This window comes from Peromyscus leucopus, chromosome 16_21 (genome assembly GCF_004664715.2).
Source record: "Peromyscus leucopus breed LL Stock chromosome 16_21, UCI_PerLeu_2.1, whole genome shotgun sequence".
In the NCBI taxonomy this organism is placed as follows: domain Eukaryota; kingdom Metazoa; phylum Chordata; class Mammalia; order Rodentia; family Cricetidae; genus Peromyscus; species Peromyscus leucopus.
The window spans coordinates 12131775-12159251 of record NC_051084.1 but is presented as its reverse complement, the minus strand read 5'-3'; the positions used below and the strand labels follow the sequence as shown (position 1 = coordinate 12159251).

Here is a 27477-nt window from a genome sequence, read left to right as displayed (position 1 = left end):
CTTGCCACACTCTGAATATAGTCTATGTGATACCCACCTTGCGATTTCCTGCCAGGGCATGTGGGCAGACCTGGGGCATGTCGTGAGCATGCCCAGGCTCTGTAGGGAACTCCGCCCACCACGTGGGCAGAGACTAGTGTGTTTTCACCCTCCACTAACACCAGGACCTAGATGGTACAGGATTTGCTCCTGTTGCACCTTATGAGCTAGCCAGATCAATGCAGGGAAAGCAAATTACCTGTAATTAGAGACAATTAGTGAAATGCTAAGATTATGCCCATATAAAATAATGCCTCGTGAAGGCCCATAGCCAAGGCAGAACCCGCCACGTCTGGGAGGGCCTGCTCAGGGACTGACTGCCCGAGCTTGCTGGCCCTGGCCCAGGACCTCCCCTCAGTGTTAGCTCCCCAGGGGGCCTTACCTACAGTGGCTGTCAGCCCGGTGGCAAAGGCATCGTGGTGTAACAGGTGTAGGAATGAGGTCTTGCCCACATTGGAGTCCCCCAGGAAGATGACGTGGTAGAGATAGTCGGGGTCAGCCTGAGGCTTGCCAGCGGTGAGTTCCGCCTCCCCTGGGTTTGTTCCTGGGTCCTCCGGCCTGCTCTCTGCCCCTGGCTCCGGGGGCTGAGGGGTGCCTGGCTTGCTCTCCACCTGAACAGGCATGGACATGGACCTGGGCTGGGCTTCCAGTTCGGTCAAGGCGAGGAGGGCTCGTGCGGTCTCTGGGGCTCCCACTGCAAGCCCAGCCCCGGACCCCATGATGGGAGAGCCTCTCGGAGGAGACATTTTGCCAGGAGCAGGGACCTCTGTCCTTGCAGGAGCCTGTGATGTGTCAGGCTCCTGCAGACCATCTCGTGGGGGTGATTCTGGGCCCCTGGCTTCGAGGCTGTGAGCCTCGTCGGCCTGTTCTGATCCCAGGTCCTCCCGGCCTCTCTCTCCTGAGTTTCCTTCCTCTGGCCTGGGCTGCTCTTTGGGACTCTGGCGGAGGTGGATAGCTAGGCTATCCAACTTAAGGACCTGGCCATGGGCTTCCTGCAGATCATCTCGTTGGGGTGATTCTGGGCCCCTGGCTTCGAGGCTGTGAGCCTCATCGGCCTGTTCTGATCCCAGGTCCTCCCGGCCTCTCTCTCCTGAGTTTCCTTCCTCTGGCCTGGGCTGCTCTTCGGGACTCTGGAGGAGGTGGGTAGCCAGGCTATCCAACTTAAGGACCTGGCCATGGGCTTCTTGGAAAGCCCTAGAATGACTCTCCTGCCTAGCCAGGCCTGCCTCACCCTGCACTGGTGTCTCTGTGGGTACCTGGCCCACAGGCTCCAGGTTTGGGGAGGAGGGCTCTGCAGCCCCCTCGGGAAGGATCATGGCTCCCTGGGACCCTAATCCCAGCTTCAGGCCCTCTGTCAGGTCTTCTCTTGCCATGGGTAGCTTGGCTGGATCAGGTCCAGGCCAAAGGCTCTCGTCACTGAGGTCTGGGGCCTGGGACTGTTTTCTGGACCCAGCTGGGGACTGAGGAGGAGGGAGCCCTCGAGGAGGAGGCTCAGCCTCAAAAGCAAGCCGCACTCTGAAAGCCTCTGCTCCCACGCTCTCAGATTCCCCAGCCCGGGCTCCCAGCAGGCTCCAGAGGAAGGGGGATTCAGGTCTAGCTTCCAGGCCAGGGGTGTCCACAGGCTGCTTAGAACTGCCATCCTGTGCGTCCTGACCCTCGGGGTCCTCCACCCCCCTCCTATCTTTGGTACCAGGAGGCACCCCGGCAGGGCTTCTTGGACCCGGGTCTGGATCTGAGGTTGGCTCCTGAGCAAACTGTAAAGCAGGCAGCTTGGAAATGGAGATCTGCCTAACAATTCGGGGAGTCTGGGGGCCTGAGGTGCCACTCGGGGTCGGGGGTGGGCTCCAGCAAAGCTGCAGGGTCCTGTGGGAATGGTCTCCAAAGGTATTCAGGAGCTGGTCCCAGTCGTCATTGTCCCCAAACAGCTCAGGCAGTGGGGCCTCCTCAGTGGGGACAGCTGGAGGGTCTGGGGCCTTCTTATTTTCTCTGGGGACACTGGGAAGGAAGGGGGAAGTGAAGGTCGGGGAGTGGCAGTTAGCGGTATCCCCCAGATCCCGACAGCATAACCTTTCCTGTGGCTAGCTCCTCCAGGGCTGGCTGGAAATCCCCCTATCCCATTCTGTACCTCAAAACTCACATGACGCTGCACCTCCTCCAGGAAGCCTCCCTGACCAGGCAAGCCTTCTTGCCTCTGAGCTGTTACAGAGCAAGTACCTGCCTGGGAGCTGTGGTGTGTGTGTGTGTGTGTGTGTGTGTGTGTGTGTGTGTGTGTGTGTGTGTGTGTGTGTGAGAGAGAGAGAGAGAGAGAGAGAGAGAGAGAGAGAGAGAGAGTCTGTGTGTCTGTGTGTCTTTGTCTGTCTTTCTGTCTGTGTCTGTGTGTGTCTGTGTACTGAGATCTAACTAGCTCCACGGAGAACAGTCTTTTCCTGACTCCCAGAAGCCACTGAGTCCAGAGAGGGCGGCTACTTGCCTTGGTTCTTCCTCTACCTGCCAGGACGCTCGGCCCCTGGCAGTATCCAGGTGTCCCCTGGTCACCTGCAGCTGCCCCCGCACCTCCTCCAGCTGTCCAGCCAGGTTGCGCTCAGCCTCCCTAAGCTGCAGATTCTCCCAGCTGGCCTCCTGCTGGGTGCTGCTGAGGTGGAGCAGCTGCGCCTCCAGCTGTGGAGGGTGGGAGGAGGAGAGGGTTGAAGCTGTCCTCTAGGGTGACAAAGAGCCTCCAAGACCTTGGCGAGGCAAGAACCCCCTGCCCCCGCCCCTGCCCCCACTGCCCAGTTCCTGAAGGTCCCACTTAAATTGTATGATCGGCAGGGAGGTCACCCCTCAAGCATCTAATTAGCTGCTTTATACCCCCACACGGTGAGACCTGTGACGTGTGGGTTGTGGGGAGGAAACCATGATCAGAGGGCGGGAGGTCCTCACCGGCCCCCTCCCCGGGCCAAGCCCTGCAGCTGTTCCTGATTCCATCTGGACTGTAGGAGCTTCTGACCCAAGATCCCATGGAGCAGGAGTACAGCCCCAGCAAGACCCCCTAGAGCATGGTGGCCTGGAGGGTCCTCAGCCTCCCCACCACCCAGCAGGCGCTGACAGGTCAAGAATCTGCCCAGGTTGCTCTGGTGATGATGGAGCCCTGTGACTCCTGTTTCTCCCCACTCCACCCGCTTCGGGGTCTCACATGGCCCAGGCTAGCCTTGAACTCCTGATTCTCCTGCCTCAACCTCTGAGGGCTGGGGTCACAGGCGAGTGCCACTGTACCCAGCCTGTCCAAAGCTTTTCCTCTCCCAGCTGTGCCCATTCACCACCTCATTTGACACATGAGGCCTGGGAAATGTCATGGCCACAGGCACCTCCTTCTCACGAATGCTGAAAACCCAAGGCTAGAGTAAGTCCAGGCTCATTCCCCTGGGTCTGCCTGGCTCTTGGCGGGACCCGATCTGACCCATGGCAGTGTCCCCAAGGCACTGGGGAGGGAGCCCTGATCAGGCAAGGAGCAGCCCAGGGAGTTTTTGGCTGCTGGTGGCTTCAGGGGACCTGTCCATCTGGGAACAGCGCGAAGGCTGTCTGGGCTCCCCAGAAGGCCTGTCCTCACCTCTCTCTGGCCCTCTGCCAACCGTTGAACCTCTTGTTCCTTGGCCTCCAGAGCCTCCTGCATGTGGGTTCTGAGGGCCATGCCCCGGGAGTCACTCTGCAGAGAAAACAGGTCGGCCCTGCTCTGCAGACTCCAGAGCCAGCGGGGCTGGGCTGGCCCTCCCCACCTCACCCCGACCCTGGCCTGGGGTTCAAGGGCTGGAAGGTATCCACAAAGACGACTTTGGGACTCCCCCACTGGGGCCTAAACTCTCACCAGGACACTGAAGCCCAGAGCGTAGAAATCAGTCCCCGGGGGAACTGATACCTCACAGAGACAGAACACATAACGCATGCCCAGCAGGTCCACCCCAACTCTCTGCAGCATAAGCTGCAGGGCAGGAGGCCTCCCAGCAGCCTCTGCTATCCTGCTACTCCTCAGCCACTACTTAGCCCGGCTGTATCAGGGCAGGGCCGAGGCCAAGGCTCTCACCTGTGCCTGCAGCCTTAGCCTGGCTGTATCAGGGCAGGGCCTGCGCCTGCAGCCTTAGCCTGGCTGTGTCAGGGCAGGGCCGAGGCCCAAGGCTCTCACCTGCGCCTGCAGCTGCTGCTTCTCCCTGCGGATCTGCTCCTCCGTCTCCTCATAGAGCTGCCTCACATTGTGGAGATGGTCGGAGTCTCGCCTGCAGCGGCAGGGGGTGGGCACCAGACAGCCCCTCAGGACCTCTGGAACTCTTTCCCCGGGGGCCCTTCTTCCTCGCCTGCCCGCAGCAGCAGCAGCAGCAGCGGTCTCAGACCCTATCATTGTCACCCTGGGGCCATGACACTGGTCATACCTCTACTGGTGTCCCATCCCCCACCCTATCCACGGTCCCCATTGTCCCAACTCTCTACCCCCACCACACTCAGTCACCATCCTGGCCCCATGACTCAGGCCCCCATGACAGAGCTGTGACCCTGACAGTCACAGGGTCCCTAAATAGCCCCCCTCCCCCGGAGTTCCTTCCTCCTCCATCCTGGCTCGGTTTACCCAGCCGCTCCAGAAGGGCACAGAACCTCATCTAGGAATCCACAGTGTGCAAGGGACCCCCCCCCCACCTGCTGTGTCTCCACTCACTTCCTCAGCGTCCACTCCAGGGCCTCCCGGTCAGCCCGGGCCTCCTGCAGACGAATGCTCATCTTGGCCAGGAAGCCCTCCAAATTGCCTGCCAGCCGGGGCTCCTCCTGACCCAGCTCCCGCCACAGCTTCCAGATCTCAGCCTGCCTGGAGTACGGGAACCTCCAGAGATCAGATACCAGAGGACCAGGAAGTGGGGGGGCTTCCGTAAGCCCAGGCTAGCTTCAAACTTGCTGTGCGGCAGAGAGTAACCTTGAACTCCCCATTCTCCTTCCTGCACCCCCCAAAGACCGGGATTGCCGTGACCTAGTTTATGTGGTGCCGAGGATGGAGCCCACAAATGGGTTCGTATACGCTAGGCAAGCGTTCATCCGACAGAGCCACATCCCCACCCCCTAGTCCTCGGTTCTAATGACAGCATTCTCTGGGACTTGGGGACCTGACACACAAAATTCCACCAACAATACCGCGAAGCTGAACTCAAGTAAGCGTCACCTCCTCCTGGGACGTGTCTATACGGGGGCTGGCCCTTGAACCCCATACTATTTGTTTCCTTGTGAGTGAGTGGGTGGTTAATGGGGGTGGGGTGGGGTAGATTTGGGGGCCCCCGCAGCTCAAGGCTTTCATCCACCTCCTCTCTCCTCCCATTTTGAAGTCGCCCGGTCTCTAGCAAGCCTTTACCCTCCTTGTGCTCACTGGGAAAGTAAGAAGGGCCAATACTTGCCAAGCAAGATGGTTTGGGGAACCAGAGACATGCCGAGGGTGAGTGCCAGCCCCGGGGCCCTGCCCACGGTTGGCACTTGGTACTTACTACTTTCACATGGACTTAATTAAGTCATGGAGACAGCCAGAGGGCCAGGGAGCAGGGCCAAAGCGCCAAGTGGGTAAATGGCTCCCTGCTCCACCTGCTCTGCCAGCCTACGCCCCAGCTCCCTCCCAGCCCATCCCACAGCCGCAGCCCCACCCTCTGAACCAGGGAGCAGTCTCCTCCTTCAGAGGCCCGTGGGCAGAGTAGCGAGTGGGAGGCAGTGCCTGAGGAGGAGGAGGCTGGCTCCTGTCGGCCTCAAGGTTGTGGCGACTCAGGAAGGGCCCGGACCCCCTTCTGGGCACATGCGACAATTCTCACACACCCAGGGCCTGAGCCCAGGACTCAGGGCAGAAGTTGATCTCCTCTCTCCAAACCCACCCAGCCCAGAGCACCTCCGTGTTTGAAGTCACCCCTACTGAGGGGCCCTTAGGGAGTCTCCAGGTCCCTCTCAGAGGGGATGCGCCAACTGGCTGACCTTTCTAGAGAGTGTGGGGAGAGGGGACCCTCTAGGCATGCTGTAGCAAGGAGCAGAGGTCAGAGGTCACACACTCTCACGTGGACAAGCTGGGGTCTGCACCCAGCCCTACCCTGAGCCCTACCCCTACCATCTGGCAGGGCCTTACTCAGAAAGGGAGTGGCCGGTCCCCATCTGCCCTACAAGCGCCCGGAAGGCCTCCTTCTCTTCGGCATCGGCCTCCTCGAGGGCAGGCAAGCTGAAGGTCGCAGATACTGGTTGAGAGAGCGTGGTCTGCTTTCTGGGGAGCCTGTGGGTACCTGGGCTGGAGCCAAAGACATTTTCTGGGGGACAGAGGGGAATAGAGGGGAGATGAGGCTCTAATATCCCTTGGACCCCACCCCCCACATTTAAACAGGGATACATTCATGTGTGCCTCAAATCAGCCTTGGTCGCCTCATAAAGTGGGAGTGCCCATTTCACACATCACCTGAGGCCCAGAGATGCCTAGAGATTCTCTGGAAGTCACAAAGCAGCTCCAGGGTAGCTAACAGGTTTTTCACCCACTCAGGAAGTATTCATTGAGCATTCACTGCGAGCTGGTGATGGAGTTCACCCAAATGCCAGGCCTTGGGGAGCTGACATTCTAACTCAAGGGTTGAAAAGGATATGTCCTCTCCCGTGTGTGTGTGTGTGTGTGTGTGTGTGTGTGTGTGTGTGTTAGCACACACATGCACCACAGTGTGCATGTGGAAGTCAGAGGACAACTTTCAGGAATCAGGTTCTCTCCTTTGACCAAGTGGGTTGTGGGGAATTGAACTCAAGTCATCAGGCTTGGTGGCAATCACCCTTACCCACTAAGCCATCTTACAGGACCTTTTTCTTCTTCTTTTCCATAAAACAAATTTGTTAAGTGAGGTGCCTCCACCTCCTCTCTATCCCCCATGCCACCCTCTGGGACCTGGAGCCTGGAGCTGCCTTGGCCGAGGCTGGAAAGTGACCTCTTGGGGTGGGGTGGGGGGGCGGTTGCAGCCTCTGGTCTCACATCAAAGCCAGGAAGCTTTTTATCCTCTACACGAAAATACAGGGAGGGTCTAGGGGAGCAGCTGAGAGCTCTCAGAGGCAGTGAGGGCCCCCTGGCCTGTCACACAGCCCAACACTATTCTAGAAGCCTCCAGGGCCCTCCCAGACATACTGAGTCCAGAGCTGAATTCTTCCAGCGACAGCCGGCCCCTGTTCTCGGTGTCTACCCAGTCAAATATCATCTGCGGCTCCTCGCTCCCCACGAAGCTGAACTTGGCCTCCTGAAAGGAAGGGACGAGTCAGTCGGCCACTGTTCCTGTGGGAAAGGCCGTGCACAGGAGGGGAGGGGTCTGTCTTCAACCACCCTGCTCTCCTTCTTGCCCTGCAGTTCCCCACACCACACTCGGCATCTTTCAGTAGGACCCTGAGCAGGCTCCAAGTCACCTCCTTGTCACCCCCCAAAATCTGCACTGATGTGTCCCCCCAGCCCTCGGTGGGATGGCTTTGAATGCCATCTGGTACTTGTTTGTTCGTTTGTTTTCTTTGTTTGGGGGGTGGAAATAGGGTCTCTCTCTCTATTATGTAGCCCTGGCTGTACTGGAATTCACTCTATAGGCCAGGCTAGCCTCGAACTCACAGAGATGCACCCGCTTCTGCTTCCAGAGTGCTGGGATCCAAGATGTGCAGCATCCTGTCACTTAGGCACCTGACACTTGTAATGCACCACATGAGCACGTCCTTCCAGCGTGACCCAGGGACAAGGGCCATGCAAGTGTTTGTACCTGTGGCTCTCGGGTTGCATGATTGAAGTGTGTGTGGTGGGGGGGAGTGTCATAAGCACTGTGTTCATTTGAAATCACACATTCAGAATCTGAGATGCTTCCGGCGGAGCTTGCCCCTCCCCCTCCACCGTGTGACATCACTGCAGCCACAGTTCTAAATACATCTGCATATTGTACGTGCTGTCACGTGGCAGCAGTGAACCCTGCCCGAACCACCGTGGCTCAGAGTTGAGGCCACACTATGTCTTGAACTGCAGGGTTCTTTCTTCTCAAGCAAAGTGTTCTGCCATTAGGAAAGCCGTGATGAGCAGGGAATGGTGACGCCCACCCTTGATCTCAGCCCTTGGGAGGCAGAGGCTGGTGGATCTCTCAGTGTGTTTGAAGCCAGCTGGATCTACATCCTGAGTCCCAGGACAGCTTATGCTACATGGAGAGACACTGTCTCAACAGCCCAAAAAGAAGTAAGAAGAAAGGAAGAAGCCGCAACAATGTTTCAACTATGGAAGACAAAGACAGTATTTTCTTAGCAGCGTTCTTCATCATGTTAATATCAAATCAGTATGTCTGGACTGTATTCTGTTAGAATGCTTCATTTTAAAAATTGCTGTTGTGTGTCAGGTGGTGGTGGTGCCTCCACACCATTAATCCCAGCACTCAGGAGGCAGACGTAAGCGGGAGCTCTGAGTTCCAGGCCAGCCAGGGCTACAAAGAGAAAACCTGTCTTAAAAAAAAAAAAAAAAACCTAAGAAAAGTTTTAAAAATTGCTGTTATCGGCAGGAAAGATGGCTTCAGTGGCTAAGAGCCTGACTTGCCGTTTCAGGGGACCTGAGCTGGGTTCCCAACAGAGGGGGCTCACAACAGCTGTAACTCTTAACTCCAGGGGATCTGGCCTCTGGAGGTACCAGCAGCACTCACAGGCACATCTGCGCATGTGTTTGTGGAGGCCAGAGGACAACCGTGGCCGTTGGTCCTCAAGTACTATCCATCTTGTTTTGAGAGTCCCTGACTGTTCTGGGGCCCTCCAAGTAGGCTAGGCTGGCTGGCAAGTCCTGGGGACCTGCATATCTCTGCCTTGCCAGATCTGGGACTATAAATGTGTCTCCGTAAATGTTTGATGCGTACATCTATTTTATAGGCCTATATGCCCAGATATTGTAAAATATTTCTCCGGTGAAAAAAGCCAAGTGGAAAAAAGTGTAAGAAGCCACGTGCTGGCTAGACCACAGAGTGTGGCCAATTCACCTCACAGAACTGATCAAGGTAGAGTCATGTGTGAACTTGCAGATTCTGTCCAGGAACATTGTAGATAATTTCTGTCTGATGAGACAGATAACTCCAAGATTTATGTCCTGTTGGACTTTTGCTAGCTGTAAAAAAAAAAAAAAAAAAAAAAAAAAAAAAAAAAAAAAAAAAAAAAAAAAAAAACTAACTTAGTGGTCTGACTCTAATCTGTCTTTGTTAAGTTGCCCAACTTTTTAACGTGCTCTTTGAACCATGCATAATGCTAATTAATGTGTTAAATAAAATCTCTGAGGGCTTGGCATGTGGTGTGGTGATGGAGCACTCAGCTAGCATGGAAAGAAAAAAAGCACCCCACTTTGACCGGAGCCTGTTCAGTATTTGCCCATAGGTCATGATTTTACTTTCTGAACAATTACCCTCTCGTTATCCTCAGAGGGTGCCGGACGAATTCAACCACAGAGAAGTAGGAAGCATTACCATGCAGGCACGCCTCAGGGCGCTCTGAGCCCAGGGCTTCTTGGCTCTTAGTGGGGATCCTAAGTGTAACGGAGCTTTAGGGGCTTTGTTGCTGTTGGTTTGGGTTTTTTTCTAGATGAGATCTCTTGTAGCCTTGGCTGGTCTCAATCTCACTATGTAGCCAAGGATGATCCTGAACTTCTGAGCCTCTGGCCTTCATGGCCCAAGTCCTGGGATCACAGGGATGCTGGATAGTTTTATATCAATTTGACACACAAGCAAGAGTCATCAGAGGGAGCCTCAGTTGAGAAAAATACCTCCATAAGATCGGGCTCTAGGTAAGTCTGTAGAGCATTTTCTTAATTAGTGACTGATGAGGAACAGCCCAGCCTACTGTGGGTGGGGGCCATCCCTGGGCTGGTGGTCCTGGGTTCTGTAAGAAAGCAGGCTGAACATGCCATGGGGAGCAAGCCAGTAAGCAGCACCCCTCCATGGTCAATGTCCGTCTGCATCAGCTCCTGCCTCCAGTTCCAGCCCTGTTGAGTTCCTGTCCTGACTTCCTTCAGTGATGAACAGTGATGTGGAAGTGTAAGCCAAATTAACTCGTTCTTCTCCAAGTTGCTTTCGGTCATGGTGTTCCATCACAGCAATAGTCACCCTAACTAGGACAACAGCAGGTGTGTGCCACCACCCACCTCTTCTTCCACTTCTGTGTCTGTTCTGAGTTCAAACTCAGGTCACCAGGTTTGTGTAACAAGCTCCCTTAGACGCTGTGCAGGTGGCCTGGGTGAGGGCCAGAGGCTTCAGACCCCTGGGGCTGCAGCACCAGGAGGGTGTGAGCCACCCAATGTGGGCATTGTGAATCAAGCCTGAGTGCTCCCAGTGAGTGCTATGGGCTCCTAATGCTGAGCTGTGCTCCTGCCCCCTCAGGTTCTAATCTTTAAAAACACAAAAAGGCCGGGCGGTGGTGGCGCAGGCCTTTAACCCCAGCACAGGGAGGCAGAGGCAGGTGGATCTCTGTGAGTTTGAGGCCATCCTGGTCTAGAGAGTGAGTTCCAGGACAGGCGCCAAAACTACACAGAGAAACCCTGTCTTGAACAAACAAACAAACAAACAACAACAACAACAAAAAACCCACAAAAAGCAGGGCAGCTCACTTAGGAAAGAGCTGAATTCCCTCACAATCACGTCACCTTCTCCTGTGGCTATCTCAAAATATATTGGTTCCCTGTGCTCTCTTTCCCTTCCTCCTCATTTTTAGCTGAGCATACTGGCACACTCCTGTAATCCCAGCATTTGGGAGGCTGAGGCAGGAGGATTGCTGTGAATTCAAGTCCACTCTCAGCCATACAGCAAGACACTATCTAAAAAAAAAAAAAAAATCAGAAGGAGGCCTGGTGGGATTGCTCAGCGGGTTACAGCACTTTCCACGAGAGCAAGCCTCAAGCCCTGACTTCCATGTCCAGAACCAACCGTGCAAAGAGAGGCCCAACTCCTGAAAGGTAACCTCTGACCTCCACCCGTGAACCTTGACACGAGTGTGCCCTCACTCACACATACACTCCCACATACACAATAATGATAATATTAACAACAGTAATTGTTAAGAAGCTAGGATGGGGTGCTGGGGGGGTGTAGGGCGTAGAGGACTTGCACCAAGTGCTGAGTTCAACCTCCAGCCTCACCCCCATAAACTGCATGGTGATGCCCATGACTCCAGTACGCCAGAGGAAGATCAGAGCTCCAGGCCAGCCTCAGATACATAGTCAGTTAAAGGCTAGCCTGGGCTACATGAAACTGCATCTAAAAACAAAAGAGAGAAAGTACCATAGGAAGAGCCATCACATCAGAAGGGAAAGTCTGTCTTCCCCAGGCTGTGAGGTCACAGGGATCAGGCTGTGTCAGGGCATCTCTCCTGCTCTGCGGGAAGGTTCCAGAGAGTTCTGGAAGCTTTTGCCATCCACAGCCTCTTCTTGCCTCCAGGGGAGCTACCTTGCAAGCCTACAGTTACCAATGTACCCTGTAGAAGGTGCCACGAAGGTAAGAAACACACAGCCTTCCTGCCGCTGGCTAGACTCTGCTTCCCTTCAGAGGCTGGAAGCTCTGCTGTGTGTGAGCTGCAGGTCTTCAACCATGAAAGACAAGTCCAGGCCTAGGGAAAAAGGACTGTCCCAGGCTCTGCTTCACTTGGGTGCCAGCTTCCACGCTGGCCTTGGGTGCCCTTCACATTGGCCTAATGGGTTCACGGCTTCTCGGACAGTGAATAGAGCGAGCTGCAACCGTGCAGGGCCGAGAGGGGGACTGCGGGCTTGGAGATGTGTGTGCTGGGGATCTTGCTGACCAGTATGGGTTTATATGTTGTTTGTTATTGTTTTGAGACAAGACAAGTTCTCATTTAGCCTAAGCTGGCCTTGAACTCTCTGTGTGACACCCTGCCAGCTGAGGCCCCCAGACCCTCCTGATTTTTAGAAACAGGGTTTCACTATTACCCAGACTGATGCTGGTTTTGAACTTGAGGTCCCCTGCCTCTGTCACCCAGCTGCCTAGAGTACCCCATCAGATCTGGCAGTTCAGCACTCTGTCAATAGATCTGAGAGAAGTTTCTTCCTCTGACTTTTCAGGCTTGCTTGCTTTCTCTCTCTCTCTCTCTCTCTCTCTCTCTCTCTCTCTCTCTCTCTCTCCCTCCCTCCCTCCCTCTGTCCCTCCCTCCCCCCCCTCTTTCTTTCTTTTTGACAGGGTTTCTCTGTGTAGCCCTGGCTGTCCTGGAACTCGCTCTGTAGACCAGGCTGACCTGGAACATTTTAAATTCTTTCCTATCCTTGGCTTGTTTTCTCCGTTAGGACCTTGTTCTAAGCAGTCTGTCTGCCCTGGACTTCCCCGTTTATGGCCCACACCCCACATTCCGGTGCCCTTCAGTCTTTGGGAAACTGAAGTGAAGCACCTGGAGTATTATTTGAATCTCACTTTCCTTCAGAAACCAACAAACACTTTTACTGGCTCTCCTTACATTCCAGAACAATCTACGTTTTGGTTTTTGTTGTTGTTTTGTTTTGTTTTGCACAGGTTCAAAGGCATCTGCCTTCCTATTTTACCAGGATGGAACTGAATAAATCAGTCAAGCAGCCCAGTAGCTCCTTGGAGTGTCATTTTCTACAATGGTCCTCATGTAATCAGCTGTAACAGGCTGGCTCGCAGGGATAGCCTCGGAACCAACCCCCCACCCCCACCCCCGTGGTGAAACCCTCTCAGGAGGCCTGGGGCCGTGGGAGAAGGAAGGTCATTTCCAGGCAGGAAAACTGATCAAATCTGCAAGAGCCGCCTGCTGGAGAGGGGAGCTGGGTGTGGAGCCTGACGTTGGACGAAGGCTGACAAACTGTCCCAGCATTAGCACTCAAGGGCCCACATTCCAGGTGACCCTTCGGTCCTCAGCTAGTCACCTAGGAGACACCTCCGGGTATTTCTGTGAGGGACTTTCCAGAGAAGGCTAGCCAGGGAGAGACCCACCGGGAGTGTGGGTGGTGCAGTCCTGTGGGCTGGGGTTCTGAATAAAAGAAGAAAGTGGCTGGTGGTCAAGGAGGAGGAGGAGGAAGAGGAAGAGGAAGAGGAAGAGGAAGAGGAAGAAGAAGAAGAAGAAGAAGAAGAAGAAGAAGAAGAAGAAGAAGAAGAAGAAGAAGAAGAAGAAGAAGAAGAAGAAGAAGAGAAGGCGGCGGCAGCAAGCTGAGCACCAGTGCCCATGTCTCTGCTCCCCGACTGGACACCATGTGACCGTCTGCCTGGCTCTCCTGCCACCCTGCCTTCCCCACCATGATGGACTGAGCCACCCTAAGCCCTTTTCCCCTTAAGTTGCCTCTGTCGGGTTTCATTTCAGGTTCTCACTGCTGTGGCCAAGGAAAAAGGAATTCAAACGGCTGGTCGTCCAACAGAAACATCAGCAACGGAGGCTTTGAAAGTTCCACCTATCCATATGGAAATTTCTAGGAACTAATTTTGGTCAAAGTGTTGGTTTTGCAGCTTAAATCGAAGGAGGCTCACATGTTTATACCCTGGCTTCACCTATAGCAATAACTAGGGTCAACCCAACCATCTCGTCATACATCAAGAAACACAGGGAAATTATTTACAACCACAAGAAAAATGATCTGAAACTTGAGAATAAGACAAAAAGGTAAGACCAGTCTGTAATTATCCAGAAGTGGAAACTGGCCACACACTGTCCAGACCAGGGGAGTAGACTGGTCATCTCCCTGTTTTTCTTTTGTTTTTGAGACAGGATCTCACTATGAAGCCCCGGCTAGCCTGGAATTCTGTCTGTAGATGGCCTCCTTGATGAAAAGGTCTAGACTCAGGCCAAGAGAAGGCTTTGTGGGGTATAAAGCAATCTCCTCTGAACCTAAACATTCCTCCCAGTAGGCAGAGGAAGTCATGAGACTCTCCTGGCTTGAGTCACGTGTCTAGAAAAGCTGACCCTTGGAAGACTCTGGAGGGTCCCTCCCTAGCTTTACAGAAGAGGTTAAACAACTCGCCAGCAGCAGCCTGCTGCGAAGTCGGGATTCCTGGACTGTGGCGCTGCCATAAGCTGTGCAGCGCTCCAAGGCTGCAGCTCTTGTGAGCTGTCACCCCGTGGGGGCGGGCTCTTTGATGATGCAGCTGCTCCTGGGTCGTCTCTGCTCCTGTCAGTCCTCACCCTGCTCCTGTTAGACACCCCAACAAAAACTCATTGGTTCAACCAAGTTGGCTCTTGGTCCGCTGTGGAGTCCCTGCTTGGAACTAGCAGTGGTGTGTGTGTGTGTGTGTCTGTGTGTCTGTGTGTCTGTGTGTGTGTGTTGCACCTCCTCAGAAAAAGTCTGTCGAATACCATCAAGCAAGCCTGATGACCGGAGTTTGATCTCGGGACCCCATGTAAAAGCAAGCTAGATTTGGGTGACTTGTCTGTAATCCCAACTCTTCTACTCCAAGATGGGAGACGGAGACAGGAGGATTGGCCAGGAGCCCACACAGAGGTAGAAGCAAGAGAGACCCCACCCCCCACCCTGATGCATAAACACACCCATGCATGAACACACACACACACACACACACACACACACACACACACACACACACACACTCTTATTTTTAAAAGTCCCAGACTTACTGAAGTCACTCATTAACTTCAGAGTTTCATCTAGGAAGGATGAAGTCAGTTTTTGGCAAGGGTTTCCGAGTTGCTGGCCGTTAGCCATTTCTTCAGACTGAACTCAGCAATCTTTACCCTAACACCTTCCTGTCAAACTGCCTATGAGTATCCAAGTGCAAGGGCTCTGGGCACTAGTCATGGCATTTTACTGTAATCCCTAGTTAATTAATAATAAACTAGATACTATCTCTTTTGGCTGGTGAGAGGGCTCCCCGGGTAAAGGTGCTCGCCTCTAAGCCTGACGACCTGAGTTTAACCCTGGTGGATGGAGAGAACCAATTCACACAGGTCGCCCTCCGAACTCCGCACGCGCACGGTGGCGTGCATACCTCCTACCCACATACACACAGGTGAATAAATGTGCTCCATGTGTAGCGAAGGATGACTTCAAACTCCTGACCCTCCTGCCTCCACCTCCTGAGCGCTGGGATCGCAGGTGTGCTCTCCAACACACAGTTTATCCAGTACTAAAACTGAAGCTGGGGCATTGTGCATGCCAGGCAGGCACTCTGCCAACTGTGCCACATTCTCCGTCTCTATGGCAACCGTCTTAATGGGGAAAGGACAAAAGGGAGTGTGGAGTGACACCCAGAAGTAACATCAGACCCACACAGACCCTTTTGCAATGAAGGAGAAGTCCTCAGGCACCTAGGTCTGGACCACAGGCTTCCAGCCTCTTAGTGGGACCCACGACTCTGGCCACTCTCCAGGTTTACACTCATCAACCTACTCTGGTTCCTAGTGCTCTGACTGCTCCCCAAGATGAACATCTCTGCTCTAAACACCTCAGTCAGGTGGGGTGGAGCCTGCCTGTCATCCCAGAACTGGGGAGGCCAGGGCAGAAGGCTGAGAGTTAGAGGCCAGCCTGAGCTACATAGAGAGACCTGTCTCAAAAATCTCTCACAGCAGAGTGATGGTGTCGCACGCCTTTAGTCCCAGCACTCTGGAGGCAGAGCCAGGCGGATCTCTGTGAGTTTGAGGCCAGCCTGGTCTACAGAGTGAGATCCAGGACAGCCAGAGCTACACGGAGAAACCCTGTCTAGAAAAAACCAACCAACCAACCAAACAAACAAGTGAATACTACTCTTGCAGAGAACCCAGGTTTGTTTTTCAGCACACATGCCGGGTGGTTCACAACTGCTTATAACTCCAGAAATCTCTTCCAGACCCTGGGGGTGTCTGTATATCACCATACACATATCTACACACATACACATAGTACTCAAAATAATAGAAATAGCTAAGCATAGTAGTGTACTCCTTTAATCCCAGCACTTGGGAGGCAGAGACAGGAGGATCTCCGTGAGTTCAAGGCCAGCCTGGTCTACAGAGTGAGTTCTAGGACAGCCAGGGCTGCATAGAGAGACCCTGTCTCAACAATAATGTCTCACACCGCACACACCATTTGTGAGTTACTTCTGTGGCATAAAGCTCTCTCCTTGTTAAAATGCAAGTGTTTCGGGAAAAGGATGCTATATTAAGCCTCATTGGTCACCTACGTGTTGGTATAAACAAATTCCTAATGTTTTCTGAGAGTGGATTTGGATGCGGAGGGGAACAGGCAGGCCAGCTAAGCCCTGGTTAAAACAGGAAAAGTCAAGAATCTGCACGAAAGGGATCCCGGGAGTGCCGGGACCTCATGCTCACCGCCAGGTCCTCTCGGGTGACAAAGCCTCTCTCTTTGGCACCACAGTCCCGGAAGAAGGACTGCAGCTCTTCCTCAGCATGAGGCGGCCAGGTCTCGGGCTCTGGGGCCGCGGGGGTATCCTGACCATCCGCCGGCTCTCGGATCTGCCTCCGGCGACTGGATGCCAGCCTCCGACCTTTTCTGGACCCTCCCTTTCCATTCTCCATGGTGCCACAGACCTGGGGATGGAGGAGAGTTAAGAGGGTGATGAGCCACAGTGCTGAAGGCTGAGCACAGCCAAGGTCTCCATCCTTCCACGGTGACAGAGCCTGCCCCCCCACCCCCCACATTGGCCTGCTCCACCCACCATGATCTCAACACATGCACCTGCTCAGGCCCCTGCCCTGTGGAAGATCCCCTCAGCCTGGAACACTCCTGAGCAGTTCTCGGACCCTCCTGTGGGTCTCAGGGCCTCTACTCAGGGCTGCATGAAGGAACTCACGACAGGGAAGGTCTTGCCTTGTAACCTTGGGAGGCCTAGAGTCCCTGGGACTTTGCTGTCCGGAGGCAGGAAGAGCTCCTGGACATCTCTTGATGTCATCCCTCCAGCTCAGGGCCTCACTTCCAGCAGCAACAGAGTGACTGGTCTTGGCCTCCACTGTCCTCTGCTCTCAGCCTCAGCCCTCCATTTTCCCCTCTTCTCAATATACTGTGTGTGTGTATGTGTACGTGTGCATATGTGTGTATGTGTGTGCATGTGTGTATGTATGTATGCGGATGTGTGCATATGTATGTATGTCTGTGTGTCTGTGTTTATATGTATGTGCGTATATATGTGTATGTGTGTGCATGTGTGTGTGTTTAGCTCCCAAAGGAGGACACAAGATGCCTTGCTCTGTCTGCCTTATTCCACTGAATGTTTCTCATTGAACCTAGAACTTGCTGTTCTTCAGCTAGGCCAGCCCCAGTGATCTCCTGTTCCTGCCTGCCCAGTTCGTGTGTTAGGATTTCAGGCACATGTGCTCAAGCCCGGCTTTTATACGAGTTCTGGGGATTTGAACTCCGGTCCTCATGGTTGTGGGACAAGCCCTATCATCCACTGATCCTGGGCTCTCGTTTCTTCCTTTGACACAAATGGAGGCATCCCTGCCTGCCTCCCCGGTTCTTAGGGCCCCCGAATGACACAGTCTCTTTCTCTTCCTTCCTGGTGCCCTCGTGGTTTACAGAAACCATAGACACCAAATTTCCTCCCATCCCGGTTCCCTCCATCTAAAGCACCACCCCTATATAGCCAACTCACAGGCCCTCTCTGCAGGCACCCCCATGCTTCAAGTTGGAGGTTAAGGCTGGGCCCCTTGTGCTGCGTGCAGTGGGGTCCCAATGTCTAGGGTGTCAGGACATGAGCAGAGTCTCCAGGAGGAGGCTGGCGGTGTTTGAGGAAGAGTACAGCATTTGTAGAGTTGGGGAGGGGGGAGCAGATTCCACCTGAGCCCAGGATGGAAGGACTCCTCTGTGGAGACCAAAAGTCACAGACAGGCTGAGAGGAGATCAGGTCTTCTGTAGGGATGGTGGCCCATCCAGGGACAGGTAACAGTGGCAGGGTCCTCCCCTGAGACAAGCATCCCACACAGCAGCACAGGGTTCAGAGAAAGCAAGCCCTCAACTGTGTAGGCCCCAGATCTTTAACAAAGTTCTCTCTCTCTCTCTCTCTCTCTCTCTCTCTCTCTCTCTCTCTCTCCCCCCCCCCCCCAAGCTTACACTGCAGGCAGAAGCAGACCCTGGACCTCTGGGCCTCCCCTTGCGAAAGCACATTCGCAGCACATGCCAACACTGATAAAAGAAAAAAAAAAAGTAAGCAAGGACCCGTGTAAGAGACTCAAGAGAAGCGAACTGAAAGACAACATACAATCTTAACTGGATTCCCTAGCCAAAAAGAGAGGGACAAGAAGGGTTTGGAGTCCTGTGCAGAGGTACACGCCTGTCATCCCATCACTCAAGAGGCCGGCGCTCAGGAGATGGCGTAGCGCATGGAAGGACTTGTGCACACGTGAGGACCGAGTTCAAATACCTGACACCACATAAAAGGACCATGCATGCCTTCCACGCTGTCGGAGACACCACACAAGAGGACCATGCATGCCTTCCACCCTGTTGGAGCCCGCTAGGTTTCCTGGTGACTGTGCCCAGCAGGACTGCATAAGAGGTTGATTGGACCTCGGGCCTGGGTACCAGGTGTTTGTAAGGGTCTACACTTGACTGTGACTAGCAAGGGGAAGGTCTATTGCTCCACCCCTTGACATTGTTATAAACAGACCTCTGGAATGAAGTTCTGGGCTGGTGGATAAGGATCCAGGCCCACCCGCGTCTGTCCTGTGTGTTCTCTGTTTCTCTCCCCTTTACTTCTAACTAAGTCTCTTATCCCTCATTCCTCAAGAGTCCCTGGGGTAAATAAGTGTGGGGCTGGTCCCCCACACCACCCAAGGATGGGGGAGGAAACAGGTGGACACTGGGAGCTTGCCGGCTGGCCAGCCTAGCAAAAACAGTGAGCGTCTAGTTCAGGTCATGTTCCTTCCTTCCTTTCTTTCTTTCTTTCTTTCTTTCTTTCTTTCTTTCTTTCTTTCTTTCTTTCTTTCTTTCTTTCTTTCTTTCTTTCTTTTAAAGATTGATTTATTTATTATGTATACAGTGTTCTGCCTACAAGCCAGAAGAGGGCACTAGATCTCATTATAGATGGTTGCAAGCCACCATGTGGGTGCTGAGAACTGAACTCAGGACCTCTGTAAGAGCAGCCAGTGCTCTTAACCTCTGAGCCATCTCTCCAGCCCCAGGTTCCTTTCCTTAAGGAAGCAAGGCAGAGAGAAATAGAGGAATACACAAGACATCATACTTTGACCCATGCAATGTGTGTGCATGAACACACATACCCACACACTCATGGTATGTAGCAGACGTACTACTGAAGCAGGAGGATCACTGTCAGTTTGAAGCCAGCCTAGACTGCATAGCCAGACCCTGCCTCAAAAGATATAAACGAAAAGGCTGGTGAGATGACCCAGAAGATAAAGGCGCTTGCCACCAAGCATGCTGACCTGAGTTTGAGCTCCAGCATCCACCTGGTAAAAGGAGAGAACTGACCCTGTAGGTTGCTCACTTGCCACACACACATACACACACACACACACACACACACCACACACTCACACGCACAATGATTTTTTTTGAAGTTTTTTTTTGGGGGGTAGGAACAACTAGGGAAATGTAAAAATATAGGTTGTGTCTGGAAGCCATTGCTCCGAAGGTTTTAGGGTCCTCTTTTAAAAGACATTGATTGAGGCCAGGCGGTGGTACTCCTTTAATCCCAGCACTTGGGAGGCAGAGGCAGGCGGATCTCTGTGAGTTCGAGGCCAGCCTGGGCTACCAAGTGAGTCCCAGGAAAGGCGCAAAGCTACACAGAGAAACCCTGTCTCGAAAAACCAAAACAAAAAAAGACTCTGATTGAGCCAGCTGTGGTGGCTCGTATTTTTAATCCCAGCACTCAGGAGGCAGAGGCAGGAGGATCTCTCTGAGTTCAATGCCAGTCTGGTCTTACACAGTGAGTTCCAGGCCAGGCCAGCCAGGGCCACAGGGTACTTCCCTGTCTCAGAGATCAACAACAAAGATATCTGATTGGGCGGGGTGAACTCTGACCCTGCCATCTACCTTCCGATGCTTACAATAAGCACACAGCAGAAAGTGTGGTGGGGGCCGTGGGGCATGTGAATATGGGGGGGGGGAGGCCAAGTGTCTCCATCTCACACTACGTGGGTCACGGTACTGTTGACTCAATTCTGCAGATTCCGAAGTCTTTAGGAGAAGGCTTGAGGGGAAACAAGCAAGAATGGTTCTGGGGGTCCCCCTGCACTCAGCTGCCTGGATGTCACCAGTGTCACCCCATGGGTCACCCCACACTGCTCCATTAAACAGTGATGGGACCTGTGCCCCTCCTTGGGCCACATCCGTCCACACCCAGAAGGCCACTGTCTACCTCCATGCAACATCCCCCCCCCTCGTCCCCGCCAGAGGAAAGCCCCTCCCTCCGCGACCACAGGACCCTCCGCGGCTGTTGGGGGGCAGCGCTAGCCTCGAGGTTACAGTCAAGGAAAGACCCTCGGAGTGAGGGCACCAGCAGCAGGTGAGGCCACCCTCGCGACCTAGAGATGAGGGAAGGGAGCAGCTCCGTGAGGACGGTGACGTCAGGACGCTCTGAAGTCAGTGGGTCTCTTCCCCTGCTGCTCTCTAAAGGGGCAGCCTCAGGCAAGTCACTGACCCTCTCCCTGCCTCAGTCTCCTCGCTAGAAGCGGAGAAGTATCTGGGTGTGGGGATGGCTGCCAGTGATCCCTGGGGAAGCTTAGACAAGAGGACCACTGTGCATTCAAGACCAGCCTATTCTACAGAGTGAGACCTTCTCTCTCTCTCTCTCTCTCTCTCTCTCTCTCTCTCTCTCTCTCTCTCTCTCTCTCTCTCACACACACACACACACACACACACACACACACACACGATAAAAAGGACTATCAGACTAACATCTACCACCAGAACCATGTGAGGCTTCAACATGACAATTAACGTTGAAACCACCCACCCCCGACATGGCAGCACACCCCCTTTCTGGTTCCACTTTATCTCGATTTCCATTCTCAGAAACGCCTTTTATCATTTATCCTGTAAATTCGAATCTCCTTTTACAGAACTTGGCATACAGCTGGCGCCTAGCAAATATTTGTTGACTCTGATCAAGCACTGAGTCTGACCCTCAGGGACTGCTGGGTAAAGTTGGCAGTGACAGCGGCGGTGATGTCATTGATGAGGGCGGGGTTCACAGCAGTCCGAACAACAGCTGCGTTCCCCCGCAGATCCAACCCAAAGCTGAGGGCACTGGCTGCCCGTCTGTCTCCTCCGGGATGGACCTCCCCAAGGCATTCTGGAGCCAAGACACTGCAGCTGGGGAGGGGACACAGATGCCCAGGGAAGCGGCCCTGGGAGGGACAAAGATTTCACAGCTGTCCAGATGTGGTCCAGCTGTGCTTCCTGGGCAGCAAGGACTGTCCTTGCAGAAAGTCAGGGCAGTTTCACAGTACTTCCTGCGAGCTGATTAGCACACAGAAACAGCTAGATAAAGCCCCCAGAGCCCATGCCGAGGGGGGGGGGAGCCCTCATGAGAAGCCTAAGTGTTACCAGCCCGGCTCTCACAGCCAAAGGAGGTCGAATCCCAAAATGAGCCCCTGGAATGTGGGCAACTCCCCTCTGCAGCGTTCCCAGCAGGCCCTGGCATTTCACAGGAAAGGGTCACCTCACTTAGCTCCACCAGGCAGGGACCTCAGTGGCTAGACCATCAGGAAGGCCAGGGAAGGGAGTCAGCCTGTCCCCGGCAGCCAGGGAGGCCTCCAGAGCTAGTCACCATAGGTCAGGACACCTGTGTCAGTCACTGCCCCATTCCCATGTTCCCTTACAGCATACCCTAAATCAGTCTGTGCCCCTTTCACGGGCAGGAATGGCCACTGAGAGCCAGTGGGGACCTCCTTTGCTGAGTCCATGAGTGTATGCGCGCTCTCTGTCTCTGTCTCTCTCCTCAGTTATCATCCATCTCCCCCCATACTTAGCTCTCAGACAACGCCCTCTACTCTTCCTTTGGTGACTGCAAAGGACACTTTTGTCGTCACCCAGGGCCAGAACCGAACCCTTAGAGGCAGCTGCAGGGTGCTCTCTGAGCATGCTCCGTCTCTGCAGCAGTCTCCGGCACACCCTGCTCAGGGAGAGACCCCTCACCGCCAGTGAAACCCACACAGCCCCTCAACACCCAGGTGTCCCCCACGTTTCTCCCGAAGTCTGAGGACAACTCGGCAGCCAGCCTGTGGGCCTGGCTGCCAGTCACCTTCAGGACCGGGCTCCACGATGGGAGCCTGGGATTTTAGCTGGAAAAGCAGAGCCCTGAGGCCTCCCATCAAGAGCTGGAGAGAAATTGAGAAGGAAGGAGCAGGGGACATCTGCCAGAGCTGTCCCTGGGCTGAGTCAGCTCAGCGTGAAACTTACCTCAGGAAAGGCCGACCATGGTCTCGCCAACGGCCCTGAGAACCACCCAGTCCTCGTCGGTTGTTCTGCCGGCCCCTCCACCCTCACCCACTAACCGCTAGGGAAACCGAGTGTCCAAGAAGCCAGAAGACCTGCCCGCTGTCTCAAGTCCACCACCCCCTTCTCACTCACTGGAGATGACACCCACAGCCGGGGCCTCTCCGTTAGACAGTCTGGAAGTCCCAACCCTCAGCTCCGCAGCCTGTCACAGAAGCTGGAAGGGAGCTGGGCGTGGTCATCTATTCCTAGCACTCCAGTGGTGGAGGCAGGAAGATCAAGAGTTCAAGGTCATCTTTGACTGCATAGTGAGTTCAAGGCCAGCCTGGGCTACATAAGACCCCATATCAGGAGGAAAAAAAAAAAAGTGCAGTTTGGCAGTATATGCCTTTAATCCCAGAATTTAAGAGCCAGAGGCAGATGGATATCTGTGAGTTCAAAGCCAGCCTGGTCTACATAGCAAGTTGCAGGACAGCCAGGGCTACACAGAAAAACCTTATCTTGAAAAAACAAAACAAAGATAGAAAGAAGGAAGGAAGGAAGGAAAGGAAGGAAGGAAGGAAGGAAGGAAGGAAGGAAGGAAGGAAGGAAGAAAGAAAGAAAGAAAGAAAGAAAGAAAGAAAGAAAGAAAGAAAGAAAGAAAGAAAGAAAGAAAGAAAGAAAGAAAGAAAGAAAGAAAAAGCTAGCTAGCTACTGCATGGGCCCACACTACCACCCTCCCCCGAGCCCCGGCAAGCAGCAGTGTGGCCTGCTGGGCAGCTCCCACCTCTCAGAGCCCTCCGTGGCGGTCCGGTGCTCCTGGCCCCTGTGAGCAGGTCACCGTGTGCTGCCCACAGAGCCCAGGCACTCGGCAAGGCAACCGCCAACAGTCTTGCCTCTTGCTCAACCGCCCCTTTCCGCTCCCTCGCTGCCCATCCCCTGCTGTCATCTAAGGAACTTCCCGTAGAAAGGGCCCCTGCTGGCTCTTTCTCTGTCTTGCCAGATGCCTGGGGTCCTGGTATGTTCCACACAAGGCCAGAACTTGGGCCTCAGTTTCCTCCGGAGTGTCCTCAGCCCAGGAGGAGGGTCAAGAGAAACCACTGTGCAGAGACACTGGTGCAGAAAATGCTTCGGGGGTGGGGGGGACAGTACCCCTCCTCACCTCGGGTTCTCACGCCAGGGCAGCCTACCTGACTAGGAGGGGAGGCTCAGATCAAACTCCCTTCTTAGGAAACAGACTAAGCTACTAGCAAAATACGTTTCCGAGACATAATCATGCGAACAGTGTGGTGCTGGCGCGTGAGGAACTGGAGCATGAAGACAGGTGACTGGAGCCGTGGAGTGGGTGGGAACGAGCCAGGTGGGGCGCCGCATAGCTGTCAGAACCTGAGTGAAGCAGCAGGATCTGAGTTCAAAGCCAGCCTGGGCTACATGATTAGGCTTTGTCTCAGCGATACAAAAGAAAAACAGAAAAAGAAATACAAAGCAGACAGCAGTAGATTTGAACACGTGTAAGAACTTCATGAATTGATAAAGACATCATTTCAAATAAATGAAGAAATTATGTGTTTGTATTAGCCGTTGGGAGACTGGATTAGGACCCCAAAACCCAGAGCCTTCTAATTTTAAAATCATCCCAGGTGGATTTAAGTTTTAGACATTTTAAAAAAATTGTTACACTTATCAGCTAGTGCACACCTTTAATCCCAGCACTCGGGAGGCAGAGGCAAGAGGATCTCTGTGAGTTCGAGGTCAGCCCAGTCTACAGAGCGAGTTCCAGGATAGCCAAAGCTACACAGAGAAACCCTGTCTCAAAGAAAAAGAAAAAAAAATTACACTTACTAATTTATTTTGTGTATGTAGACATTTGTGTGTGGATGTTTATATGTATGGAGGCATGGAAAGGGTGTGTGTGTGTGTGTGTGTGCGCGCGTGCGTGTTAAGGTGTGTGTGTATGTGTAGATGTAGGTGTGTATTGTGTGTAGATGTGTTTGTGTAGGTGTGTGTATGTGTATAGGTGTGTAGATATGAGTGTGTAGGTGTGTATTGTGTGTAGGTGTGTAGGTATGTGTGTGTGTAGGTGTAGATGTGTATTGTGTGTATATGTGTAGATGCGTGTGTAGATGTGTGTATGTGTATAGGTGTGTAGGTATGTGTGTATAGGTATGTATGTGTGTGTAGGTGTGTGTATGTTTATAGGTGTGTAGGTATTTGTGTGTGTCGGTGTGTATGTGTGTGTGTGTAGGTGTGTGTGTGTAGGTATATATTTGTGTGTGTATGTGTAGATGTAGGTGTGTATGTGTGTAGATGTGTGTGTGTAGGTGTGTATGTATGCCACAGCTTATGTGTGGAGGTCAGAGGACAATGTCCGGGAGTCAGTTTCCCCTTCTACCATGTGTCCCAGATCCTTGGGTGCACTGTGCACATGTGCCAACCACAGTTGGAATGTGCAGTCAGAGGACAACTTGCCAGAGTTAGTTCCCTCCTTCCTCCATGTGGTAGAAGGCCTCCTGTAAGCCAGGCAATAAAAATTAAAACCAAGAGCCGGGCGGTGGTGGCACACGTCTTTAATCCCAACACTTGAGAGGCAGAGGCAGGTGGATCTCTGTGAGTTCAAGGCCAGCTTGGTCTACAGAGTGAGTTCCAGGACAGGCTCCAAAGCTACACAGAGAAACCCTGTCTCGAAAAACAAAACAAAAAAATTAAAACCAAGAAATAATAATAATGAATGTTTTAAAATCCAGTGTTTGTAGGAATAAAATCTTACAGAGTGGAATTGGTGAACAGAGACAAGGCTGTGAGACCATTTTACAACTAGCTAGGCTTCCAGATGCACTTTTGGTTCCTCATAGCTGGCTGACTTCACGTCACAGTCTGGTAAACCCTGATGCAGACACCGTCTGTTCCGGGGTGCCGTGGAGAGAGCAGCCAGGTCTCTGCCTCCAGCTGTCAGTTCCAAAATATATCTAACAGGAGCTTGGGGGTGGGGGGTAGCAGGGCCACAGGGGAAGGGACCAGATAGCATCTGGCAGCCTTCCGGAATATTGAGAAAGCCTGGGTTACGTCAAAGATTTCAAAGTGGCACAGTCGGTCCCCGTGGGTCCCTACTTGGAAGTATCACCAACTCTCCTTTCAGGTGTGTCAAGCAGGCTGTGTGACCTGAAGACCTCATGATGGATCTCAGGGCTCCGACCCTCCCGAGGGGGTGACTTTGGGCCTGGGTCTTCAGTTTGTGGCCGTGGGTTGTTTTGTTTTGTTTTTCATCTGTGAAACAGAGGTTATAACCCTGAAGGTGATTGAAATGGTAAGAACCACCTAAGACAGCTAGGCAGGAGGATCAGAGTTCAAAACCAGCCTTGACTACATAGCCAAGTGGAAACCAGCCCGGGCTACACAGTGAGACCCTGTCTCAAAAGACAAGAGGAGCTGGAGAGAAGGCTCCATGGCTAAGAGCACTTCTTCTTGCAGAGGAGCTGGGTTCGGTTCCCAGCACCCACATGGCAGTGCACAACCCTCTGAAGAGGGGATCTGACACCCTCTTCTGACCTCTGCTGGCACCAGGTACATACATGGCACACAGATATACATGTAGACAAATACTCGTACACATAAAATGAAATTTAAAAACCAAGTTATATTTAATATTTTTCTATTTATTTTGTCCTAGTCAGGGTTTCTATTGCTATGATGAAACACCATGACCAAAAGCAAGTGAGGAAGGAAAGGGACCATTCCACTTATATTTCCACAGCACCGTTCGTCATGGAATGTGGTCAAAATCAGGGCAGGAACTCACACAGGGCAGGAACCTGGAGGCAGGAGCTGATGTAGAGGCCATGACTGTTTTAATGACTTGCTTCCGTGGTTTGCTTTCTTATAGAACCCAGAACACCTGCCCAGGCACAGCAACACCCACCATGGGCTGTGTGGTGGTTTGAATGGATGTGACCCCCATAAACTCAGGTGTTGGAGTGCTTGGCCCATAGGGAGTGGCACCATTAGGAGGTGTGGCTTTGGAGGAAGTGTGTCACTGGGGGGCAGGCTTTCAGGTCTCATGTATGTTCAAGTGTGGTACACAGTTGCATTCCTGTGATATTTTGGTGGAGAATGTGGCTGCTTTTTGCCCTCGTCTGAAGAGTCTGCCTGACGGTAAGTTGAAGAGTTTTGGACTAATTCCTTTGGCAAAGGAAATTTCAAAAGAGCCTAGTATTGACTTTGTTGTGTAGTTATTAGTGTTCATTCTTATACAGATCTATAATCAAAATGAGCAAGCTGAACAAGGAAAAATAAAACATTTACAATTTGAGGAGAAAGGAGCACCAGAAAGTGGAATGGAGCTAAGTCCTGTGTTCAAGAAGATAAACAGATTAAGAAATGGAATAAAGGGAGTGGTGACCTCAGAACAGGATCCCACCCAGCTAAGTTTCCAACTTGTGCAAAGGAATTAAAGAAAATCATAGAGCCAGGTGTGGTAGGGCACACATTTAATCCCAGCCCTCAGAAGGCAGAGGCAGGCAGATCTCTAAATTTGAGGCTAGGCCTGGTCTACAGATCGAATTCCAGGACAGCCAGGCTTAGGCAGTGAAGAAAACAATGGAAGAACACGAAGCTGGTGAAGATGTGATTGAACGAGGGGGCCATGTTCCAGCCCTCACAAGCAGCAGGACTTGGCAGCTTTGGCCATGTGGTTCCGGCTTTAGAGTCAAGGACAGGAGAAACGGGTTATGGAATCTCCCTCAGAGACTAAGGAAAGCCACTGAGGTCAGGTGTGTGGCAGGGGTGTCCCTGCATGGAGGCCCAGAGAGGCCATTGCATGAAGCTGTGAAGGAGAAGCCTGGATTTCCTTGGAGACCCCAGAGTCATGCATGGGATACCTGCCGAGGAGAGCTGCTATCAGGGAGTGGAACCAGCCCAAGAGAGAGAAGTGTGCTGCAGTCAACAAAGGCTGGGGAAAGGAGCTGGAGATCTGAAGAACACTTTGACGTCAGACACGGAGGCCCAGAGTTCGGAGTCTGCCCAGCTGGTTTTTGGTTTTTCTTTGGTCCAGCGTTTCCGCACTCTGCTCCCTTTCCTCCATTTTGGAACGGTAATGTAAACTGTGCCAC

The 27477-nt window shown here is 53.1% G+C and overlaps 1 protein-coding gene across 3 annotated transcripts in view; it reads right to left on the bottom strand.

The window, feature by feature from the left end:
* The window catches only part of Rab44 (RAB44, member RAS oncogene family), a 33572-nt gene extending 10309 nt beyond the window's left edge, over positions 1–23263 (bottom strand). The window contains exons 1-9 of one of the 3 annotated variants that reach the window (XM_037199830.1): positions 23160–23263; positions 16309–16527; positions 7178–7286; positions 6152–6326; positions 4721–4867; positions 4196–4286; positions 3626–3721; positions 2510–2697; positions 422–2034 (exon numbers count right to left, since the gene is read on the bottom strand). In XM_037199830.1, coding sequence (XP_037055725.1) covers positions 422–2034; positions 2510–2697; positions 3626–3721; positions 4196–4286; positions 4721–4867; positions 6152–6326; positions 7178–7286; positions 16309–16515 — 2626 coding nt within the window. In that variant the 5' untranslated portion in view covers positions 16516–16527; positions 23160–23263. Of the gene's footprint in view, positions 1–421; positions 2035–2509; positions 2698–3625; positions 3722–4195; positions 4287–4720; positions 4868–6151; positions 6327–7177; positions 7287–16308; positions 16528–22357; positions 22596–23159 lie in introns of those variants that run through there. The other 2 variants (XM_037199832.1, XM_037199831.1) reach the window with 2 other exon arrangements.
* Positions 23264–27477: the final 4214 nt, after the last annotated feature.